Source organism: Tachypleus tridentatus, chromosome 2 (assembly GCF_004210375.1).
Source record: "Tachypleus tridentatus isolate NWPU-2018 chromosome 2, ASM421037v1, whole genome shotgun sequence".
Taxonomy (NCBI): domain Eukaryota; kingdom Metazoa; phylum Arthropoda; class Merostomata; order Xiphosura; family Limulidae; genus Tachypleus; species Tachypleus tridentatus.
In genome coordinates, this window is record NC_134826.1 from 153156747 (window position 1) to 153180327 (window position 23581).

Here is a 23581-nt window from a genome sequence, read left to right on the forward strand (position 1 = left end):
CCGGTCTTAAAATGCAATTATCTTGTTGTTGTTATTGGTTATACCGAGGCTTGAGCCTTGGATCTACACTTCACTCTGGCACATTAGTGACTCGTTAAAACAGTGCCTATAACAATAGTTACATATAGCATTTTTCATAAAAGCTCTAAAATAACGACAGGAGGTCCTAGTGGTGATAAACTTTCTATACGTTTGAGAAGCAAAGAGAACTAAAAATTCGATACTTCAGAGTGTGGAAACAGTCGATGACACAGAGATTTATTTAAACAACTAAATTTTCATCAATATCTGTGTGATCACACCAGTGGCACAGCGGCATGTCTGCGGATTTAAAACGTTAAAAACTGGTTTTCTGCCCGACATGGCCAGGTGGTAAAGGCACCTCGACTCGTAATCTGAGGGTCACGGGTTCGAATCCCCGTCGCACCAAACATGCTTCTCGTTTCAGCTGTGGTTGGCGTTATTACGTGACGGTCAGTCCCACTATTCGTTGGTAAAGAGTAGCCCAAGAGTTGGCGGTTGGTGGTGATAACTAGCTGTCATCCCTCTAGTCTTACACTGCTAAATTAGGGACGGCTACGCAGATAATTCTCGTGTGGATTTGCGCGAAATTGAAAAGAAACCAAACCAAAGTGGTTTTTTCGATAGCTCTGGTGTGCAGAGCATAGATAGCCTCTTGTGTAGCATTTTGCTTAATTTCAATATAAACGTTTCTACATGTGAATACTCTTTAAAGATATTTCTGTTTAACAAATAGAAATTATCGATTTGTGGGACTGTTTAAAAATTAACAGTTATATGTCGATTTAATATGTCATATGTCATCATATTTACATATGTCATATGTCATCATTTATTTTAGTCAGAGATTCTTCTATTTTGTCACTTTCTATTACTATCAACATCTTAAGCCTAGATAAACATCGTTTAAAACTAAATTTGATAAAACAAATCTAAAATAAATGCCTTTATATTTATTTTCAGATAAAACACGGATGAAGTCTAAATGAGGACCAGTTTGTTTATTTATTATTTTTTAGTTGAGTCCACAACAGGTTATCTGCACCTCTTCTCACCACGTCATCAAACTCTGAATTTTCATTGTAAGACTGTAAACGTATTACTGATATATCAGAACAACAAACTGGATCAGACACAATTAACTCTGTGATCCTGCTATGTCTGTGATTCATAAGAAATAGCTTTAGGTCACCCAGTTTCGAGAAAGAACACACGTTAGCGTAATTCCACTAAAGAACACACGTTAGCGTAATACCACTGACCTGTATGAAAATACAAACTTTTCACACCTGTATGAAACTTGTCTAGTGGGGTTCTTGATTACCATTTACAAGGAATTTAATCTTTTCCTTTTCCAAATGTTCACATAAAGCTACTTCAGGTGATCTTTGGACAAAATGTTCCCTAATTTCAAAATTACACCATGGAAGGAACTCAATCAACACAACCCACAATCAGTTTTGTAAGAAACGAGTAATTTTGCCATCAACCTTACAACGGACCAAAGTGCTGTTCCCTCACTGAGACAGCGGCAATTTTTCAGAGTTACAACGCTAAAATCAGGGTTCAGATTACTCTCGGTGAACACTGCAGATAGGCCTATGTGCTTTAGCTATAAGAAAACACACACACACAAAATACGCTCCGCTTTAGCACAGCGGGTATGTCTGCGAACTCACACTGCTAGTAAACTGGTTTCGATACTCCTGTGGGCAGAGCACAGATAGCCCATTGTAGTAGCTCTCAAAACAAACAAACAACTCAAGCTGCAGATAGTTATGTTATTTATCTTTTTTAGCGGACGCAAACATTAAACCTGCAGATTCTCTGTCTATATCTTCATACTAGTCAATATCTCACTGACTGAAATACTTTGGTTTCTACAGTATCTGAACTACCTCCTCTGTGCTAAAATGGAACCCATTTCTGTCACAAAGTCTCTTTATTTTTCAAATGTTTGCTTCTTTAATGTTGCATTATTTTTTTTATTTTATAACATATTTACTACTTCTGTATTGCTATGGTAATAAAGAATGAAATATTGATTTTGTTTAATGAATTGTTTAAAATTAGTAGTTTGAAAAACAGTGTTTATTGGGAGCCACTTCCAGCATTTTGAAATTTACTGTTAGGAACAATATGCCTAACTAAGATTGATTATAGATGTTTAGTGAAGCTAAATTAAGAGGTGTGGATTTGGGTATTATGTCAAAATACACTGTATATCGTCATTACTTCGTTTGAACCGGTATATACTTTTCTAGACTTTCAACAGACCCTATTCATAAGACGGTTTCATCAAATTATTGAGAAAAAACGTCTTGTTGCTCTATTGTTTTTTCTACACGCAACTTGTGGGTTGCGGGTTCGACTTCTTTTTACCGAGCAAGCTCGCCCTTTCAGCCTTGTGGACATTGTATTGTTATGTTCTAATCCCATTATTCGTTTGTAAAGCGTAGCTCAAGAATGAACAGTGGGTAATATTGACCAGCTGTATAACCTATAATTTTATCACTTCTAGAATACAGACAACTAGTGAAGATAGCCCTATAGCAGTTTTGAGTGAAATTCATAAACAAACAATTTTCTACCATATCAACACATTGTTCTTTACCTCTTATTTGCTCCCCCGAGGGCTCTGACTTATATTAAATTCATTATGCAAGGAGACAGAAAATGTCGTTATAATACAAGGTTTTCTTTTTTCTCATTTTTTCATAGCTTATACAATTATCACATATTAGTAATTACTAAGATATTTTTACACAAAATCAATTCGCAATTTTAGAAACACGAGAAAAGATACCGTATTACCACTTAATAATCAGTGATGACAAGAAAACCCACTTGTAGAGAAAACTATATATATATAGAAACGGCTGGTTTGGTTTGAGAAAATTTATATTTGATTGACATATTCTATTTTATGTCAACTTCATTGACATCCAACAGCGAAACTTCCTTGAAAATTAAAATTAAGTTTTTTTCCAGAAACACCTAAAAACAACATCTTAAAGGATTTTTGAAAAGAATTTTCTCACCAAACCATCAACATAATTTCACAAAACAGAAGCTGAAAAACAATCTTACAAAAAGAGACATTAATTCCATTAAAAACCTAAAACAAGACAAAAACATAAAAATTCTTAAAGCAGATAAAGGAAATGCTATAGTCATAATAAACACGAATGAATACATCCAAAAAATGAATAACATCTTATCAGACACACGAACAAATTTAAACCAATACACAAATCCAACAAAGACACACGAAACGCAACTGAACAAATTACTACTAAAAATGAAAAATCCAACACAATTTCACAAACACTTTATTCCTACCTACGTAAAACCGACTCACGCACACCGCAAATATACGGCATCCCCAAACCTCATAAACCAGATTGTCCATTACGACCAATAATGTCCACATATGAATCGTTTAATTACAATCTTGGTAAATACATAGCATGGGCATTCTCCAAATATGTAACATCAGCCAGCTCATTCATCAAAACTCTTTTAATTTCAAGTCTAATCTAAATCAACTTAATCATAAAGCCTTAATGGCCAGTTTCGATGTTATATCCCTCTTTACAGAAGTTCCAACCACTGAAGCCTGCAAGATAGCCTTAGAACTCTATATCCGAGACCCTAACCCAACTATAGAAATTCCCAGTAACCAGTTAGCAAACCTAATAGAATTCACCACGATAAAGACAAACTTCATGTTCAACAACCAAAACTATATACAAACAAATGGCCTAAGCATGGGCAACCCAGTATCACCAGTTCTAGTCAATATTTTTATGACACAAGTTGAATGAAACACAAGCAATTAACACAGCATTACATCCACTACTATACTGGTAGAGATATGTAGATGACACGGTTGCAGGATTCAAATCTACAGAACACATACTTAATTTTTCAATCACATTAACTCTATGCATCCCAACATTAACTTCACATGTGAACAGGAAGAAAGCAATCAAATATCATTTCTTAACCTCAAAATTACAAGAACTGACACACAATTCAAAACAGAAATCCACCGAAAAATCACCCCTACTGGACTATACATTCCTTGGGACTCAGCACATGAAACAAAACAAAAACTCAACATACTAAGAAACCAAATAAACACAGCCACAAAACTATGTTCACCAGATAAAATTAACGATGAATTAGACAAAATAAAACAATACTTCATCAACATCAAATAGTTTCCTCCACAAACCGTAGAAAACATTATACGCACACACCTAGACAGAAAGCAAAATCAACCAACTAAAGTAAATATATCTCACGAATCAAAAAATTCACGAAACCATATACTGCTGTATACCATATATTCCTGACATCAGCAAACAAATAACCAACATTTGGCAAAAATTAGTAGCAAAATATGACATTCCAGTTAATACCAAATTTATTCAAAAACCAGGCACAAAACTAAGGTCTATACTATGTCAAAACTACACTGACAAACACCACACCAACATTATTTATAAAATACAATGTGATAACTGCCACGACTTCTATATTGGAGAAACAAGTGGAAAAATGGAAACCAGATTCAAAGAACATAAAAAGTCACCTTCACACGTTTTCGAACACTGCAAGTCAAATAAACACAACATAACCATAGAAAACACTCAAATACTAAATAAAGAAACAAACATAAACAAACGCAAAATTAAAGAAGCCTTACTTATACAACAACTTAAGCCCAAAATAAACCAATATAAGGGAACGCCTTTATACCTATATTAATAAATATAATCAAACATCTAAGCACACCATCTACATTCCTACACTCAGTTACACAACCCCCTCCAAACATGAAGTCAGCTATCAGTCAATTACCTCATTTTTTCTTTGTGAACCTGAACCGAAGGAGGTCGTAACGTTGTTCGCTCCTGTACATAAAACTTTCTCAGCCCAAACCAGTTGTTTTGTATATATATTTTTGTATTACTGCTTTTTTTAATTTTTGTTTCCAGTAGAACATATTTTATAATCTTTGTTACATTTGAGGACACGGCTCGGAAAGTTCTTATCGACAGCCTGAAACATTGTTCTACTTATTATCAGGTTATGGACCATATGAACAATACGATTGTAAGTATTCTCAACTCTTCATCAATAGACGATAAAGAATTGCTCAAACTAAATGGAACGGACACTGTTACAATCCTGGACTTTGGACTAAGGATTAATTTGCCTTTCTTTCGATGTACTTTTAAAACCAACTCAGAAATAACTTAAAACCCCATTTCATTATATTAATTATATTTGCTCGTACTATCTGTGCTCAATTCAGTTTTAACTTTGCGCATTTTAAGGCACTATTCTATTATTATCAATCGTGTTCTGGTGACGTGTTAATAAACTTTGTTTTTTAAAGGTTAAATACTTTTCAAACTTTATTATTAGACAACAGCAGAATGTTTCAGAACTGCCTTTAACGAAGGTATAGATAAAACGTATTGACGTTAAAACAACACTGTCTTGCTTTATAATAACGTTTAGAAACGAACCTTGCTTTTCAAAGGTTCAGAAAAATGAAGCACGACTCCTACTGAAACAAACAAAAAAAAAAAAACAACAACAGTAGTGGGATAGTTAAGATTAAAGTGTTCAAGTTAGGAGTTAAATGTTTTCTTTAATGCGGTTTTCTTTTCAGATTGTATTGTATCTGTGTTTCTACAACTACTTACGAAAGTTGAACATAACAATGCTTTTATATTGCTTTTCTGTTTTGTTTTACTTGTCTGTAAAATTATCAATTATTTAAAAATCGTCTATCTTTATGACAATCGATAGTAAGACATAAAATAATCGAATTACCTCCTCTGCCTGTGGCACAAGCGAATGCCAACCAACCCAATCCAACAGCCCAGGCAGAGCGATGAAGAGAGGCATAGAGCCCAGCCTCCCATGGAGAAGGAAGGTTACCCCTGTTGTATTCGTAGGCTCCGTACAACGCTGAAACACTACAGGTTATAGCAGTCACCCATAACCCAAACTGTAGGATCTGGATAGAACGGATAAAACATTTGTAATAAAACCCAGTGCATATCTCGTGTTTATTCAAAATATTTACGTTGTTTTTCAAGATATGTCAAAACCGTTTTATTTCAAATATAAATCAAATAAATTGTTGCTGTTTTTTAATATATTTTAGGGTTCCATTTTAGTCCTAAAATAGATTTAAAACAGCAACATTGTTTCGATTCTTTTTTTATAGTTGTTGCAATTTTTTATCTTACAGAAATACTGGAATCATATTTATCACTGTAATATACGAAGACGCTATTTCTCTATCAGAGAACTCGGTCAAAAACAGAAAAATTTGAACATGAGAAACAGGCAAATAAATCTATAGCACAAACTGTAATGTTAAATTGATAAGGTACATTGTATCTTTTGAACACAGATGATTGTTTATTTGTGTTGAATTTTGCGCAAAGCTACACGAGGGCTATCTGCGCTAGCCGTACCTAGTTCAGCAGTTTAAGACTAGAGGGAAGGCAGATAGTCATCACCACTCACTGCCAACTCTTGGGCTACTCTTTAGCAAATGGTTTTGGATAGACAGTAACATTATAACGCCTCCAAGGCTGAAAGGGCAAGAATGTTTGGTGTTATGGGATTCAGACCCACGACCCTGAGATTACGAGCCGAGCGCTGGACCAGGGATACATAGGAGAAACAAGGAACATGTGGCAGTGATAATACTGACAACGTCAAATATGAAGGTACATCAAAAGCGGCACCGATTTTTATCTTAAAAATGTTTTCTTCTTAATATTTTGTACATAATGTCTGTTTTATTTTCGCATTATTACTGGTGCAATTATTACCAATGGCATTATAAATATTTCGTTTTTACAATTTTGCATCATCACCTGTGCTATTTTAAACAGGTACCTTTATCACCTGTGTTATTTTAACAGATATCATTACCACCTGTGTTATTTTAAGAAGTATTATTATCACCTGTGTCATTTTAATAAGTACTATTATAACTTGTGTTATTTTAACAGGCACCATCTTTATCTGTGTTATTTTAACAGGCACCATTATCACCTGTGTTAGTTTAACAAGTACCATTATCACCTGTGTTAGTTTAACAGATACCTTTATTACATAACACCATAGTTTTACATGATTTATTTGTCAAGGATCATAAACTGATATCAACACTTACCGGCCTAATAATGACATCTCGATGATGAATCAGCAAATAGCCAGTGATTACTCCGATACAATAAGGTCCAAAATGTCCATATGGTTTCCAGTAGATGTCTCTTTCCAGATTTTGATTAACTCTGCACATGAAAGGCTAAAATAAGTTACAAAAATCCTCGTGTGGAAAATAAATTAATTTGTGTATACGTCACTGCCACGAGCAGAATTATACTGGTTGGTTTATATTGACTGTTAAAAGAACATTCTCTTTATAAACTTAATAATTCGAAACAAAACCTAACATTTTCCTTGATACAGCGAAACAGTTTTATTTCAATTGCACCTCCACCTCCAAATGGCACAGCGGTATTTCTTCACTAAAAACCTGGATTCGATACCCATAATGAGAAAAGTACAGACATCTCATTTGTTTAGCTTAGCTACTAAAATCTGAATAAAATAATGTCTTTGTAACATCATTAAAAATTAATGGAAGTAATATATAATTACAGTTTTTGTTATTGTTATTATTTACGATATGTTGTCATTCAGTTTTTGTTGTTGTTATTATTTACGATATGTTGCTATTCAGTTTTTGTTATTGTTATTATTTACGATATGTTGTCATTCAGTTTTGTTGTTGTATTATTTACGATATGTTGCATTCAGTTTTGTTTTTGTTATTATTCACGATATGTTGTCATTCAGTTTTGTTATTATTCGATATGTTTCATTCAGTTTTTGTTATTATTCACGATATGTTGTCATTCAGTTTTTGTTATTGTTATTATTCACGATATGTTGCTATTCAGTTTTTGTTATTGTTATTATTCACGATATGTTGTCATTCAGTTTTTGTTGTTGTTATTATTCACGGTATGTTGTCATTCAGTTTTTGTTGTTGTTATTATTTACGATATGTTGCTATTCAGTTTTTGTTATTGTTATTATTTACGATATGTTGTCATTCAGTTTTGTTGTTGTTATTATTTACGATATGTTGCTATTCAGTTTTTGTTATTGTTATTATTTACGATATGTTGTCATTCAGTTTTTGTTGTTATTATCTACGATATGTTGCTATTCAGTTTTTGTTTTTGTTATTATCACGATATGTTGTCATTCAGTTTTTGTTATTATTCACGATATGTTGTCATTCAGTTTTTGTTATTATTCACGATATGTTGTCATTCAGTTTTTGTTATTGTTATTATTCACGATATGTTGTCATTCAGTTTTTGTTATTGTTATTATTCACGATATGTTGTCATTCAGTTTTTGTTATTGTTATTATTCACGATATGTTGCTATTCAGTTTTTGTTATTGTTATTATTCACGATATGTTGTCATTCAGTTTTTGTTGTTGTTATTATTCACGGTATGTTGTCATTCAGTTTTAGTTGTTGTTATTATTTACGATATGTTGCTATTCAGTTTTTTTATTATTGTTATTATTCACGATATGTTGTCATTCAGTTTTTGTTGTTGTTATTATTTACGATATATTGCTATTCAGTTTTGTTGTCATTATTATTTACGATATGTTGCTATTCAGTTTTGTATCGTTATTATTCACGATATGTTGTCATTCAGTTTTTGTTATTGTTATTATTCACGATATGTTGTCATTCAGTTTTTGTTATTATTCACGATATGTTGTCATTCAGTTTTTGTTATTATTCACGATATGTTGTCATTCAGTTTTTGTTATTGTTATTATTCACGATATGTGAAACGTTTCTCTTAGTCTTCTATGTTTAATGAGGAATATGACCTTTCTCTAGTATATCCGGTCACTTTAAGACAGCACGTGTTTCCCATATCTGATTCAACACTTTGGAGTTTAATAATGACCTTTCTCTAGTATTTTCGGTCACTTTAAGACAGCACGTGTTTCCCATATCTGATTCAACACTTTGAGTTTAATAAGAGGGCAGTAAAAATAATATTACTGCCTTACTGTCGGAGCTCACTTATGGTTTTGGATATCTAGATATTATAGAAGAAATTAAATTTCTTTGATTACATGGAAAATAGTGTTTTTTTTAGGTCACTATCCACTAGTGACGTTAAACACGGTTGGAAATGAAACTTTAACAAGCAGAAAAGTCAACATTCTGGAGTATGTATTGAACCATGAAGTAACCAAATTATTAATTGTTACAAATCTATACAAATCCACCTTTGACCTTCTGCGTGAACGTCAAAAACTGGTGAGTATTGCATCAGTTAAATATAACTTAATCTGAATATACCAACATAAGCCTCAAAGGGAAAACAAATTGTTTTGGAACGAACCTCTTTCAAGAGAGAATTAATGTCCTTCAGTGTAGAGTGCGTTTGTTTTTTGTTAAGCACAAAAATTGCCCAATGGGCTGTCTGTAATATGCCAACAATGGGTTCTGAAATCGGTTTTACGGAGTCGTGAGTCTTCAGAATGATGAGAGAATGGGAAAATAGACGTTTGGAGAGCTAGGAAGGCTTCCTGAAAGATCACCACTGAAAGATGGCGGTCAGTAGCTGGTATCAACACTTGTCATCCCTCTTGGGTATCTATGTATCAACACTTGTCATCCCCCTAGGGTATCTATGTATCAACACTTGTCATCCCTCTTGGGTATCTATGTATCAACACTTGTCATCCATCTTGGGTATCTATGTATCAACACTTGTCATCCCTCTTGGATATTTATGTATCAACACTTGTCATCCCTCTTGGGTATCTATGTATCAACACTTGTCATCCCTCTTGGGTATCTATGTCTCAACACTTGTCATCCCTCTTGGGTATCTATGTCTCAACACTTGTCATCCCTCTTAAGTATCAATGTATATTTAGTTGCCATTCAGCTATCTCATTTCACACCACTTCCTTTTTTATGTTTGTAGTCATTTGTATGTATGTCTTGTTATATAACCCTCTTGTGGCATTTGAACTTGTATAGTTTGTTTGTCTTGTTATATAACTGATGGCAATTTGAAGCTGTATAGCTTGTTGTATTGTTATATAACCATGGGAATTTGAAGCTGTATAGTTTGTTGTATTGTTATATAACTGATGGCAATTTGAAGCTGTATAGTTTGTTGTATTGTTATATAACTGATGGCAATTTGAAGCTGTATAGTTTGTTGTATTGTTATATAACTGATGGCAATTTCAAGCTGTATAGTTTGTTGTATAGTTATATAACTGATGGCAATTTCAAGCTGTATAGTTTGTTGTATTGTTATATAACTGATGGCAATTTCAAGCTGTATAGTTTGTTGTATAGTTATATAACTGATGGCAATTTTAAGCTGTATAGTTTGTTGTATAGTTATATAACTGATAGCAATTTGAAGCTGTATAGGTTTTTGTATTGTTATATAACTGATGGCAATTTGAAGCTGTATAGTTTTTGTATTGTTATATAACTGATGGCAATTTGAAGCTGTATAGTTTGTTGTATTGTTATATAACTGATGGCAATTTGAAGCTGTATAGTTTTTTGTATTGTTATATAACTGATGGCAATTTGAAGCTGTATAGTTTTTGTATTGTTATATAACTGATGGCAATTTGAAGCTGTATAGTTTGTTGTATTGTTATATAACTGATGGCAATTTGAAGCTGTATAGTTTTTGTATTGTTATATAACTGATGGCAATTTGAAGCTGTATAGGTTTTTGTATTGTTATATAACTGATGGCAATTTGAAGCTGTATAGTTTGTTTGTATATATATAACTGATGGCAATTTTAAGCTGTATAGGTTTTTGTATTGTTATATAACTGATGGCAATTTGAAGCTGTATAGGTTTTTGTATTGTTATATAACTGATGGCAATTTGAAGCTGTATAGTTTTTGTATTGTTATATAGTCTGATCTAAATTCTAACGCAGTTTGACTTTTAGTTTCATTGTAGTTTCCACGTGTTCTAGTGGTCTGGATTTATTATGTTAATTGAGTCATGCTGTACCAAACTAAATACTTGTTTCTGATCGTCCGTATATTTGAACTAATACACTGGACTTCGATCTTCTATTGTTGTGCTGTTCTCGCCAAGTGATTAATGTGATTTATAGATACTCTTGTGGCGTACCAAAGAGGCGTGACCCACGAAACCTTGGATTCACAGCTCGGATAGCTTAACTACAAAGCTACGGTTGACTTAAAGAATGTGTAGAATAGTGGAGCTTTATGAAGGATAAATGTAGTTTATAGAATCTTATCTGCAACTGAATAATGGCTGCAGGGGAGGAACGTGGATAATTAAGAAAGAATGTTCATGTGTGAAAGTTCGAAACACGTGTTTACAAAGTTTCAAAAATAACGCGATAAAACTGGAGAAGGAAATATGGAATTTACTAACGGACTAAATATAATAATATAATAACGGACTAAATATAATAATATAATAACGAACTAAATATAATAATATAATAATGGACTAAATATAATAATATAGATGGAACTAGAAATATACAAGACAACATTTCAACATCTATTAAAAACAGTGAAGAAGCTGGTAGGTGGATGTTCATGGTTTATTAATAAGGTAAGCAAAGTGAAATATTAGACATAAAACATTACAAACTGTTACTGATCACATTAAATATACTTACACGAGGTCAGGAGCAAGGTGCAGAAGAGTGGGGAAGTATGTATTAGTCACAGTAATCATTCCAACAGCAACACTTGAGCCAGTTACCAAGAGGAATACAATAATAAATCCAATAACCGGTTTCCTAAGAGAAATACATCAGGTAAGATATATGTTGTTTTCACCGTAACCACGACATTTTTAACCGATTACACGTAAATGTAACCGACAGTTGACTTTTCCAAGACTGATATCAGTACAGAAATTAAAAAGAAAATGAAATGTATTGGTCAATAAATTTTCTAAAATAATTCAACTATCTTTTGGATTAAGAAAAAATGAAACTTATCTGTGGACCAAAATATGAACACAAAAACTGGTGAGGATACATGCCAGTGAAGACTGTGTAGAACTGTGGAGGACACATGTCAGTAAAGACTGTGTAAAACTGAGGATTACACAAGTCAGTGAAGACTGTGTAGAACTGTGGAGGACACATGTCAGTAAAAACTGTGTAGAAATGAGGATTACACAAGTCAGTGAAGACTGTGCAGAACTGTGGATTACACAAGTCAGTGAAGACTGTGTGGAAATGTGGATTACACAAGTCAGTGAAGACTGTGTAGAATTGTGGAGGACACATGTCAGTAAAGACTGTGTAGAACTGTGGAGGATACATGTCAGTAAAGACTGTATAGAAATGAGGATTACACAAGTCAGTAAAGACTGTTTAGAACTGCGGAGGACAAAAGTAAGTAAGAACTGCGTAGATCTGGAGAGGTCACTTGAGAGTGTTGAAACTAGCTTGTTAAGTCTCTGTACGAATGTTTCGTTCCAACTGTGTTTTATTTTTCTCCATCATTTATATCTCTCTATGCGACTTCAGCGTACGAGAATGATATAAATAAATTCTGGGCAAATATGAAATAAGTGCATAAAATAATATAAAGACATGAAACTTAGAAACAGCTAGACCTAACAAGTTAAGAACTTTGTGGTTAGCTACGTGTCTTGACACTGCACTCAAAAGAGTATGCTAATCTGGAACACAAAACAGTAACTCTTATTAGTATAAAATTACCAATTTATTTTTCCTGCACAATCAAACTTTGCTGGGATGAAAGACAGTTGAAGACCTTAACTTTACACCCATAATAAGTTCAACCTTTCAAATTTTGCCGTAACATCACGAGATGTCATAGTTTTAAAATTCCCAAATCAGCTGATGTCTGTAAATCATCCCTCATTTTATCGTTTTATACATACATTATGTTATATAAAAATGTTCTGCTTACAATTCAAGATTACAGTTATAATCTATTGAAGTCGTGAGATTTCATTTGATTGCAGTAAGAGAAAGTTTAAAGTTTTAATTAGTAACTCAGTGAACCTTTAGTACATTTATTTTAATGAAAATACGAGTGAAAGATTAGTTTTTAGTACATTCATTTTAATGAAAATACGAGTGAAAGATTAGTTTTAGTACATTTATTTTAATGAAAATACGAGTGAAAGATTAGTTTTTAGTACATTTATTTTAATGAAAATACGAGTGAAAGATTAGTTTTAGTACATTTATTTTAATGAAAATACGAGTGAAAGATTACTTTTTAGTACATTTATTTTAATGAAAATACGAGTGAGAGATTACTTTTTAGTACATATATTTCAATGAAAATACGAGTGAAAGATTAGTTTTTAGTACATTTATTTTAATGAAAATACAAGTGGAAGATTACTTTTTAGGTTGAATTTGAACTTTGACCTTATAACTTCTTATAACTTTTTTTTCTTTTTGTAAAAAGGCAATTGTTGTTAAGCCTAAAACTGACTTACCAGAAAAGAGGTATCAGAATCAGGAAGGATATGATATATAGTTGCATGTCAACACAGAGATACCATAAATGTGAAAGACACTAAGTAGAGATAAGATGCTGATATTAAACCAAGACAAGTTGAAGTTTAATATTTCATATAAACAACATCAGTCAGAACGTATTAAGGTTACAGATTACAAATTTAATGATAATAACTGTATCATGTTAAACAACACTAGTCAGAACACGTTAAAGTTACAGATTACAAAATTACTGATAATAACTGTATAATGTTAAACAACACTAGTCATAAACACGTTGAGGTTACATGTTACAAAATTACCTCGCATTAGAAAAAAAACATTTAATGGTAAAAATAAGCCTTTCATGAAAGGTTTACTGATTTACGTTCGTGGTCCACATCAACTCCAAGTGAAAGAATCTAAAATCATTAGACATGGATTTTCTTTATTGCAATATATATCACGTAATAATTAAACGCTTTAAATTGTACTAAACTAATAATAACAAGACTTTTAATTAATAAGACCTTTATTTAATAAGTATAAGACCTTTAATTAACAAGTATAAGACCTTTATCTAATAAGTATAAGACCTTTTATTAGTAAGTATAAGACTTTTTATTAATAAGTATATGTTTAATTTATAAGTTGAGAACTTTTAATTAACAAATATAAGATATTTAATTTATAAGATCTTTAATTAATAAGTATAAGACCTTTACGTAGCAAGTATAAGACTCTTATTTAATAAGTTTTAGACCTTTAATTAGTAAGTATAAAACATTTAATTAATAAATTAAGACCTTTAATTAAACAAGTAAAAAGGGAATGAAAAAGGACTTTCAAACTTGGAATCACTGTTGAATAAAGACTTCCATGGTTCCACCACTTACTCGCTGATCGTAAGCCCTCCAGTTAGTGATATAAAGAATATTACTCCACCATGATGATTTACAACGTCTTACTTCATCACGAATCTGTAAATCCCAGAGCGGTCCAGCTCCCAGTCCTTCCATCAGGATGACAAGAGAAATAGCAACCATCATTGGTGGTGTTAACCTGTCATTAGGATATACACGTGTACATTACGCGTATGTAGTCTAAACAATACATAACACGACACTTTCAAAATAGAATTTATTATCGTCCACTGTGGCTGTTTAACGGAGATGTGTGTTTTTTATTGACTGGAACTTATAAATGTTTGATAAAGTGATGGTTACTTATACTCTTCACATTATGTTTAAATACAGCTCGGGTTTTCACACGTATAAAACAGCGTTTTTTGTGTTACGTATGTTTATTTTTCAGCCTGAACGGCATCCCCTATAGACGTAGATCAGCTGACCTATGTGGGACCCTTAAGATTCAAATATAACGTTCCTAATTTTCAACTATTATCCCGAGATAGTCACCAGCATTCGCCGCCATACCGGCTTTGACCAACTCTTGGATATGGATACTTTGTATAATGTGCTCACAATTGTAACTGCAGAAAGTTCAACGAAGGCGCGACTCGAATCTTGGGCCTTCCAACAGATAGCCTAACACGTTATTCACGAGGTCACATCCAAACACTTCTTAATTTAAGAACATGTGAGTATCAACTCTGTGTGGATAGCATTAATATTTCTGGTATTTTCGGCTATTGTCCTTGTGATATGTAATATTGATCTAGAAATTCTAGAATCTCCAGTTTGTAAACATTCTAGAACACTAAGGTATGATATACGTAACCATACGGAAATAACTATATTGAAAAATAAGCCTACTTTGTCTTTTCACAAATATTTACATATTATTAAGTTAGTTTAAATGTATTCTCTAAACGGCTGGTATGGGGGGTATTAAAACTTTAATTAAAATAAAGTACAGAACAAAGTTTCTATCTTCTTAGTTCATCTTCATTTTGCTAACCTGAAACACTGGTGTGTACTTTATTCTAATTAAAGTTTTAATACCCATACCAACCGTCTTGAGAATACATTTTTACTTCAAGCGCGGGTTTCTCGTCATCAAGGATTAAACTAGTTTGTTTGTCCTCAATGGGTTATCTGTGCTCTGTCCACTGCGGGTGTCGAAACTTTACTTGTATCATCATAAATCATCAGACTTACGGATAAATCACGATATTATAACGAACCGAGTAAGACTAAACTATGTTGTTTATCTGGAATATTGATATAAATCATGTAAATAAAACATGTGTGGAAGTTGGAAAGCTTAAGTGAATGTATTAAAAGAAAGTATATTGTCTAACATCGAAATGCCACATCAGTTGTTTACGTTGGAAGACCTTCCACATTAATCTAATTCTCGTGAAGAACGGAGAACAACGAGAAAGTGTTTAGTTCTTACCTCCAGTATCTATGGAACAGGTAAAGTCCAAAGTTCATTTTTCCATTAGACTTCGCAAGTCGCCGTAATGTAATGTAGGCCACCAAGAGTCCGCTGTAATACCAAAGGTAGAGAGAAAATTGAGACAACGTTGTTGTATGTTTACGATATTTATCTAAAACCTAAAAGATATGATAATTATTGATTGTTGCTCAATGCAAAGCTACACAATGAGCTGTCTGACCACCATAGGGAATTGAACATCAAGCTTTAGCGTTGCAAGTCGAGAAACGAACAAATTTCTGCGGAATCGAGCTGTTGAACAGTGTATTGAAAACCCTTCCTTCGCACACTATATGGAAAACACACATGGACAAGAAGTGTGTTTTGGAAATAAAACTTTCATGACAGAGCTTCCTAAAACAAAAAAAATTCTTTCATCGCTATTATCAAGATGTGCGATCTTCTGGTGACCGAACGTGGCGACATAGACTGTAATTACGTGGTGATGATTCAAAATCCTTTTAATGTAAGATACTCAATCTCGAAGATAAAGAGAACCATTATCAAATCATGATATCAACTCCCTCTGAATGACGATCTAGAAACGATGTTTTATTGTACATCATGTATAAACAATACAGTTTTCTGGAGTTTAAAATATCTCACCTCAGAAAGAGGAAGGTATCAACACCTAACCAGCCGTTCAATATTACCTCGAAGGCCAAATCTTCTTGAGAATTTCGAAGATTAAACAGACTTCCTAAAAAATAATAATTGAAACTTATAAATTTCTGAGAATAGAGCAAACAACGTTGTTATATTTACTGTGAAGTCTGAGAATTTTACGTAATTCTATTTTCAATTTTATACACATGCCATTTTTTTATTTCAAAAGCAACAAAACACTTACATAGAAACATTGTTTTTGTTCGTTTGTAGCACAAATAACCATTTATGTGCTGTCCACTGAATGAAATCGAACCCCAAATTTTAGCTTCGTAAGTTCGTAAACTTACCAATGACCCACAGAAACAAACTTTTAATTTGTTGTATTCAATATGATAGATTACAAGACACATACGGTTTCACACTGAGTACTCTGATATTCAATATGCTAGATTACAAGACACATACGGTTTCACACTGAGTAGTCTGACATCCAATATGATAGATTACAAGACACATACGGTTTCACACTGAGTCGTCTGAAATTCAATATGATAGATTACAAGACACATACGGTTTCACACTGAGTAGTCTGATATTCAATATGATGGATTACAAGACACATACGGTTTCACACTGAGTAGTCTGATATTCAATATGATAGATTACAATACACATACGGTTTCACACTGAGTAGTCTGATATCCAATATGATAGATTACAAGACACATACGGTTTCACACTGAGTCGTCTGATATTCAATATGATAGATTACAAGACACATACGGTTTCACACTGAGTAGTCTGATATTCAATATGATAGATTACAAGACACATACGGTTTCACACTGAGTAGTCTGATATTCAATATGATGGATTACAAGACACATACGGTTTCACACTGAGTAGTCTGATATTCAATATGATAGATTACAATACACATACGGTTTCACACTGAGTAGTCTGATATTCAATATGATAGATTACAATACACATACGGTTTCACACTGAGTAGTCTGATATCCAATATAATAGATTACAAGACACATACGGTTTCACACTGAGTCGTCTGATATTCAATATGATAGATTACAAGACACATACGGTTTCACACTGAGTAGTCTGATATTCAATATGATAGATTACAAGACACATACGGTTTCACACTGAGTAGTCTGATATTCAATATGGTAGATTACAAGACACATACGGTTTCACACTGAGTAGTCTGATATTCAATATGATAGATTACAAGACACATACGGTTTCACACTGAGTAGTCTGATATTGAATATGATAGATTACAAGACACACACGGTTTCACACTGAGTAGTCTGATACCCAATATGATAGATTACAAGACACATACGGTTTCACACTTAATCGTCTGATATTAAATATGATAGATTACAAGACACATACGGTTTCACACTGAGTAGTCTGATATTAAATATGATAGATTACAAGACACATACGGTTTCACACTGAGTAGTCTGATATTCAATATGATAAATTACAAGACACATTCGGTTTCACACTGAGTAGTCTAAAAATTGAAATAAAAATGAATATTTTAGTTTTCTTTTTAAAATCATACATTGTTTTCAGTTTGGAAGATATTTTTTCTCATGATGTGTGTTCATACGGTTAATGTCATATAATTCTTTGTTTACTTAACATTATAAAATAACGTAAGGAGGCAGCACCTCTGCAATAACGTTAAATATTTCAGTTGGATAATTAAACCTACTTACTAAAGCTTATCAAGGGTGCCCAAGCATACGTGTGGCACAGTATTATCCATGTCATAGTGATAAACCGAATCCCATTCAAGGCTGGAACGTCTCCTGGTCGCTGGGTCAGGTTAAACAGTTGTTTCCCGTTAGAATAGAGAGAAAAGGCAAGGAAATACTGGATCGTCTTGTCTAGGAGTAATGTCAAGGGACAGACAACGGATCTGTTTTTATCATCTTAGATATATCAGATTCTTCCTAACATATTTCGTATAAAAATCTGTTTTTATCATCTTAGATATATTAGATTCTTCCTAACGTATTTCATATAAAAATCTGTTTTTATCATCTTAGATATATCAGATTCTTCCTCACGTATTTCGTATAAAAATCTGTTTTAATCATCTTAGATATATTAGATTCTTCCTAACATATTTCATATAAAAATCTGTTTTTATCATCTTAGATATATCAGATTCTTCCTAACGTTAAAAGGAAAATTTTCCTTTCTTATTAAAGTGTTCTCAGGACAGAAAGAAAATTGAAAAATAAACGTTATATATTTTTTTGCAGGAGAAATACACGTATAGATCATCAGATGTTTTGTACTACAGGTTTTAGTCAGCGATGTTTACTAAATACACGGTATAAATCATCACATGTTTTGTACTTCACGTTTCAGTCAGCGATGTTTACTAAATACGCTGTATAAATCATCACATGTTTTGTACTACACGTTTCAGTCAGCGATGTTTACTAAATACGCTGTATAAATCATCACATGTTTTGAACTTCAGGTATCAGTCAGCGATGTTTACTAAATACGCGGTATAAATCATCACATATTTTGAACTTCACGTCTCAGTCAGCGATGTTTACTAAATACGCGGTATAAATCATCAGATGTTTTGTACTACACGTTTCAGTCAGCGATGTTTACTAAATACACGGTATAAATCATCACATGTTTTGTACTACACGTTTCAGTCAGCGATGTTTACTAAATACGCGGTATAAATCATCACATGTTTTGTACTACACGTTTCAGTCAGCGATGTTTACTAAATACACGGTATAAATCATCACATGTTTTGTACTACACGTTTTAGTCAGCGATGTTTACTAAATACGCGGTATAAATCATCACATGTTTTGCACTACACGTTTCAGTCAGCGATGTTTACTAAATACGCGGTATAAATCATCAGATGTTTTGTACTTCACGTTTCACGTTTCAGTCAGCGATGTTTACTAAATACACGGTATAAATCATCACATGTTTTGTACTACACGTTTCAGTCAGCGATGTTTACTAAATACGCGGTATAAATCATCACATGTTTTGTACTTCACGTTTCAGTCAGCGATGTTTACTAAATACACGGTATAAATCATCAGATGTTTTGTACTTCACGTTTCAGTCAGCGATGTTTACTAAATACACGGTATAAATCATCAGATGTTTTGTACTACACGTTTCAGTCAGCGATGTTTACTAAATACACGGTATAAATCATCACATGTTTTGTACTACACGTTTCAGTCAGCGATGTTTACTAAATACACGGTATAAATCATCACATGTTTTGTACTACACGTTTCAGTCAGCGATGTTTACTAAATACACGGTATAAATCATCACATGTTTTGTACTACACGTTTCAGTCAGCGATGTTTACTAAATACACGGTATAAATCATCACATGTTTTGTACTACACGTTTCAGTCAGCGATGTTTACTAAATACACGGTATAAATCATCACATGTTTTGTACTACACGTTTCAGTCAGCGATGTTTACTAAATACGCGGTATAAATCATCACATGTTTTGTACTACACGTTTCAGTCAGCGATGTTTACTAAATACACGGTATAAATCATCACATGTTTTGTACTACACGTTTCAGTCAGCGATGTTTACTAAATACACGGTATAAATCATCACATGTTTTGTACTACACGTTTCAGTCAGCGATGTTTACTAAATACGCGGTATAAATCATCACATGTTTTGTACTACACGTTTCAGTCAGCGATGTTTACTAAATACGCGGTATAAATCATCAGATGTTTTGTACTACACGTTTCAGTCAGCGATGTTTACTAAATACACGGTATAAATCATCACATGTTTTGTACTACAGGTTTCAGTCAGCGATGTTACTAAATACGCGGTATAAATCATCACATGTTTTGTACTTCACGTTTCAGTCAGCGATGTTTACTAAATACACGGTATAAATCATCACATGTTTTGTACTACACGTTTCAGTCAGCGATGTTTACTAAATACACGGTATAAATCATCACATGTTTTCTACTACACGTTTCAGTCAGCGATGTTTACTAAATACACGGTATAAATCATCACATGTTTTTTACTACACGTTTCAGTCAGCGATGTTTACTAAATACACGGTATAAATCATCAGATGTTTTGTACTTCACGTTTCAGTCAGCGATGTTTACTAAATACGCGGTATAAATCATCAGATGTTTTGTACTTCACGTTTCAGTCAGCGATGTTTACTAAATACGCGGTATAAATCATCACATGTTTTGTACTACACGTTTCAGTCAGCAATGTTTACTAAATACGCTGTATAAATCATCACATGTTTTGTACTACACGTTTCAGTCAGCGATGTTTACTAAATACGCGGTATAAATCATCACATGTTTTGTACTACACGTTTCAGTCAGCGATGTTTACTAAATACACGGTATAAATCATCACATGTTTTGTACTACACGTTTCAGTCAGCGATGTTTACTAAATACACGGTATAAATCATCAGATGTTTTGTACTACACGTTTCAGTCAGCGATGTTTACTAAATACGCGGTATAAATCATCACATGTTTTGTACTACACGTTTCAGTCAGCGATGTTTACTAAATACGCGGTATAAATCATCACATGTTTTGTACTACACGTTTCAGTCAGCGATGTTTACTAAATACGCGGTATAAATCATCACATGTTTTGTACTACACGTTTCAGTCAGCGATGTTTACTAAATACGCGGTATAAATCATCACATGTTTTGTACTACACGTTTCAGTCAGCGATGTTTACTAAATACACGGTATAAATCATCACATGTTTTGTACTACACGTTTCAGTCAGCGATGTTTACTAAATACGCGGTATAAATCATCACATGTTTTGTACTACACGTTTCAGTCAGCGATGTTTACTAAATACGCGGTATAAATCATCAGATGTTTTGTACTTCACGTTTCAGTCAGCGATGTTTACTAAATACGCGGTATAAATCATCACATGTTTTGTACTACACGTTTCAGTCAGCGATGTTTACTAAATACACGGTATAAATCATCAGATGTTTTGTACTTCACGTTTCAGTCAGCGATGTTTACTAAATACACGGTATAAATCATCAGATGTTTTGTACTTCACGTTTCAGTCAGCGATGTTTACTAAATACACGGTATAAATCATCACATGTTTTGTACTTCACGTTTCAGTCAGCGATGTTTACTAAATACACGGTATAAATCATCAGATGTTTTGTACTTCACGTTTCAGTCAGCGATGTTTACTAAATACGCGGTATAAATCATCAGATGTTTTGTACTTCACGTTTCAGTCAGCGATGTTTACTAAATACACGGTATAAATCATCAGATGTTTTGTACTACACGTTTCAGTCAGCGATGTTTACTAAATACGCGGTATAAATCATCAGATGTTTTGTACTTCACGTTTCAGTCAGCGATGTTTACTAAATACGCGGTATAAATCATCACATGTTTTGTACTACACGTTTCAGTCAGCGATGTTTACTAAATACGCGGTATAAATCATCACATGTTTTGTACTACACGTTTCAGTCAGCGATGTTTACTAAATACGCGGTATAAATCATCACATGTTTTGTACTACACGTTTCAGTCAGCGATGTTTACTAAATACGCGGTATAAATCATCAGATGTTTTGTACTACACGTTTCAGTCAGCGATGTTTACTAAATACGCGGTATAAATCATCAGATGTTTTGTACTACACGTTTCAGTCAGCGATGTTTACTAAATACGCGGTATAAATCATCACATGTTTTGTACTACACGTTTCAGTCAGCGATGTTTACTAAATACGCGGTATAAATCATCACATGTTTTGTACTACACGTTTCAGTCAGCGATGTTTACTAAATACACGGTATAAATCATCAGATGTTTTGTACTTCACGTTTCAGTCAGCGATGTTTACTAAATACTCGGTATAAATCATCAGATGTTTTGTACTTCACGTTTCAGTCAGCGATGTTTACTAAATACACGGTATAAATCATCACATGTTTTGTACTACACGTTTCAGTCAGCGATGTTTACTAAATACGCGGTATAAATCATCAGATGTTTTGTACTACACGTTTCAGTCAGCGATGTTTACTAAATACGCGGTATAAATCATCACATGTTTTTTACTACACGTTTCAGTCAGCGATGTTTACTAAATACACGGTATAAATCATCACATGTTTTGTACTACACGTTTCAGTCAGCGATGTTTACTAAATACACGGTATAAATCATCAGATGTTTTGTACTACACGTTTCAGTCAGCGATGTTTACTAAATACACGGTATAAATCATCAGATGTTTTGTACTACACGTTTCAGTCAGCGATGTTTACTAAATACGCGGTATAAATCATCATGTTTTGTACTTCACGTTTCAGTCAGCGATGTTTACTAAATACGCTGTATAAATCATCACATGTTTTGTACTACACGTTTCAGTCAGCGATGTTTACTAAATACACGGTATAAATCATCAGATGTTTTGTACTACACGTTTCAGTCAGCGATGTTTACTAAATACGCGGTATAAATCATCAGATGTTTTGTACTACACGTTTCAGTCAGCGATGTTTACTAAATACGCGGTATAAATCATCACATGTTTTGTACTACACGTTTCAGTCAGCGATGTTTACTAAATACGCGGTAAAAATCATCACATGTTTTGTACTACACGTTTTAGTCAGCGATGTTTACTAAATACACGGTATAAATCATCAGATGTTTTGTACTACACGTTTCAGTCAGCGATGTTTACTAAATACGCGGTATAAATCATCAGATGTTTTGTACTTCACGTTTCAGTCAGCGATGTTTACTAAATACGCGGTATAAATCATCACATGTTTTGTACTTCACGTTTCAG

The 23581-nt window shown here is 33.2% G+C and overlaps 1 protein-coding gene across 1 annotated transcript in view; it reads right to left on the reverse strand.

Annotated features, from left to right (window-relative positions):
• LOC143245653 (uncharacterized) overlaps positions 1-23581 on the reverse strand; it is a 108841-nt gene that overhangs the window by 32140 nt on the left and 53120 nt on the right. Inside the window, exons 8-15 of the mRNA XM_076492001.1 lie at positions 18403-18605; positions 16649-16742; positions 16001-16093; positions 14536-14701; positions 13639-13718; positions 11825-11947; positions 7238-7358; positions 5875-6061 (exon numbers count right to left, since the gene is read on the reverse strand). Of these exons, the coding sequence (XP_076348116.1) occupies positions 5875-6061; positions 7238-7358; positions 11825-11947; positions 13639-13718; positions 14536-14701; positions 16001-16093; positions 16649-16742; positions 18403-18605 (1067 nt within the window). The remainder of the gene's footprint in view (positions 1-5874; positions 6062-7237; positions 7359-11824; positions 11948-13638; positions 13719-14535; positions 14702-16000; positions 16094-16648; positions 16743-18402; positions 18606-23581) is intronic.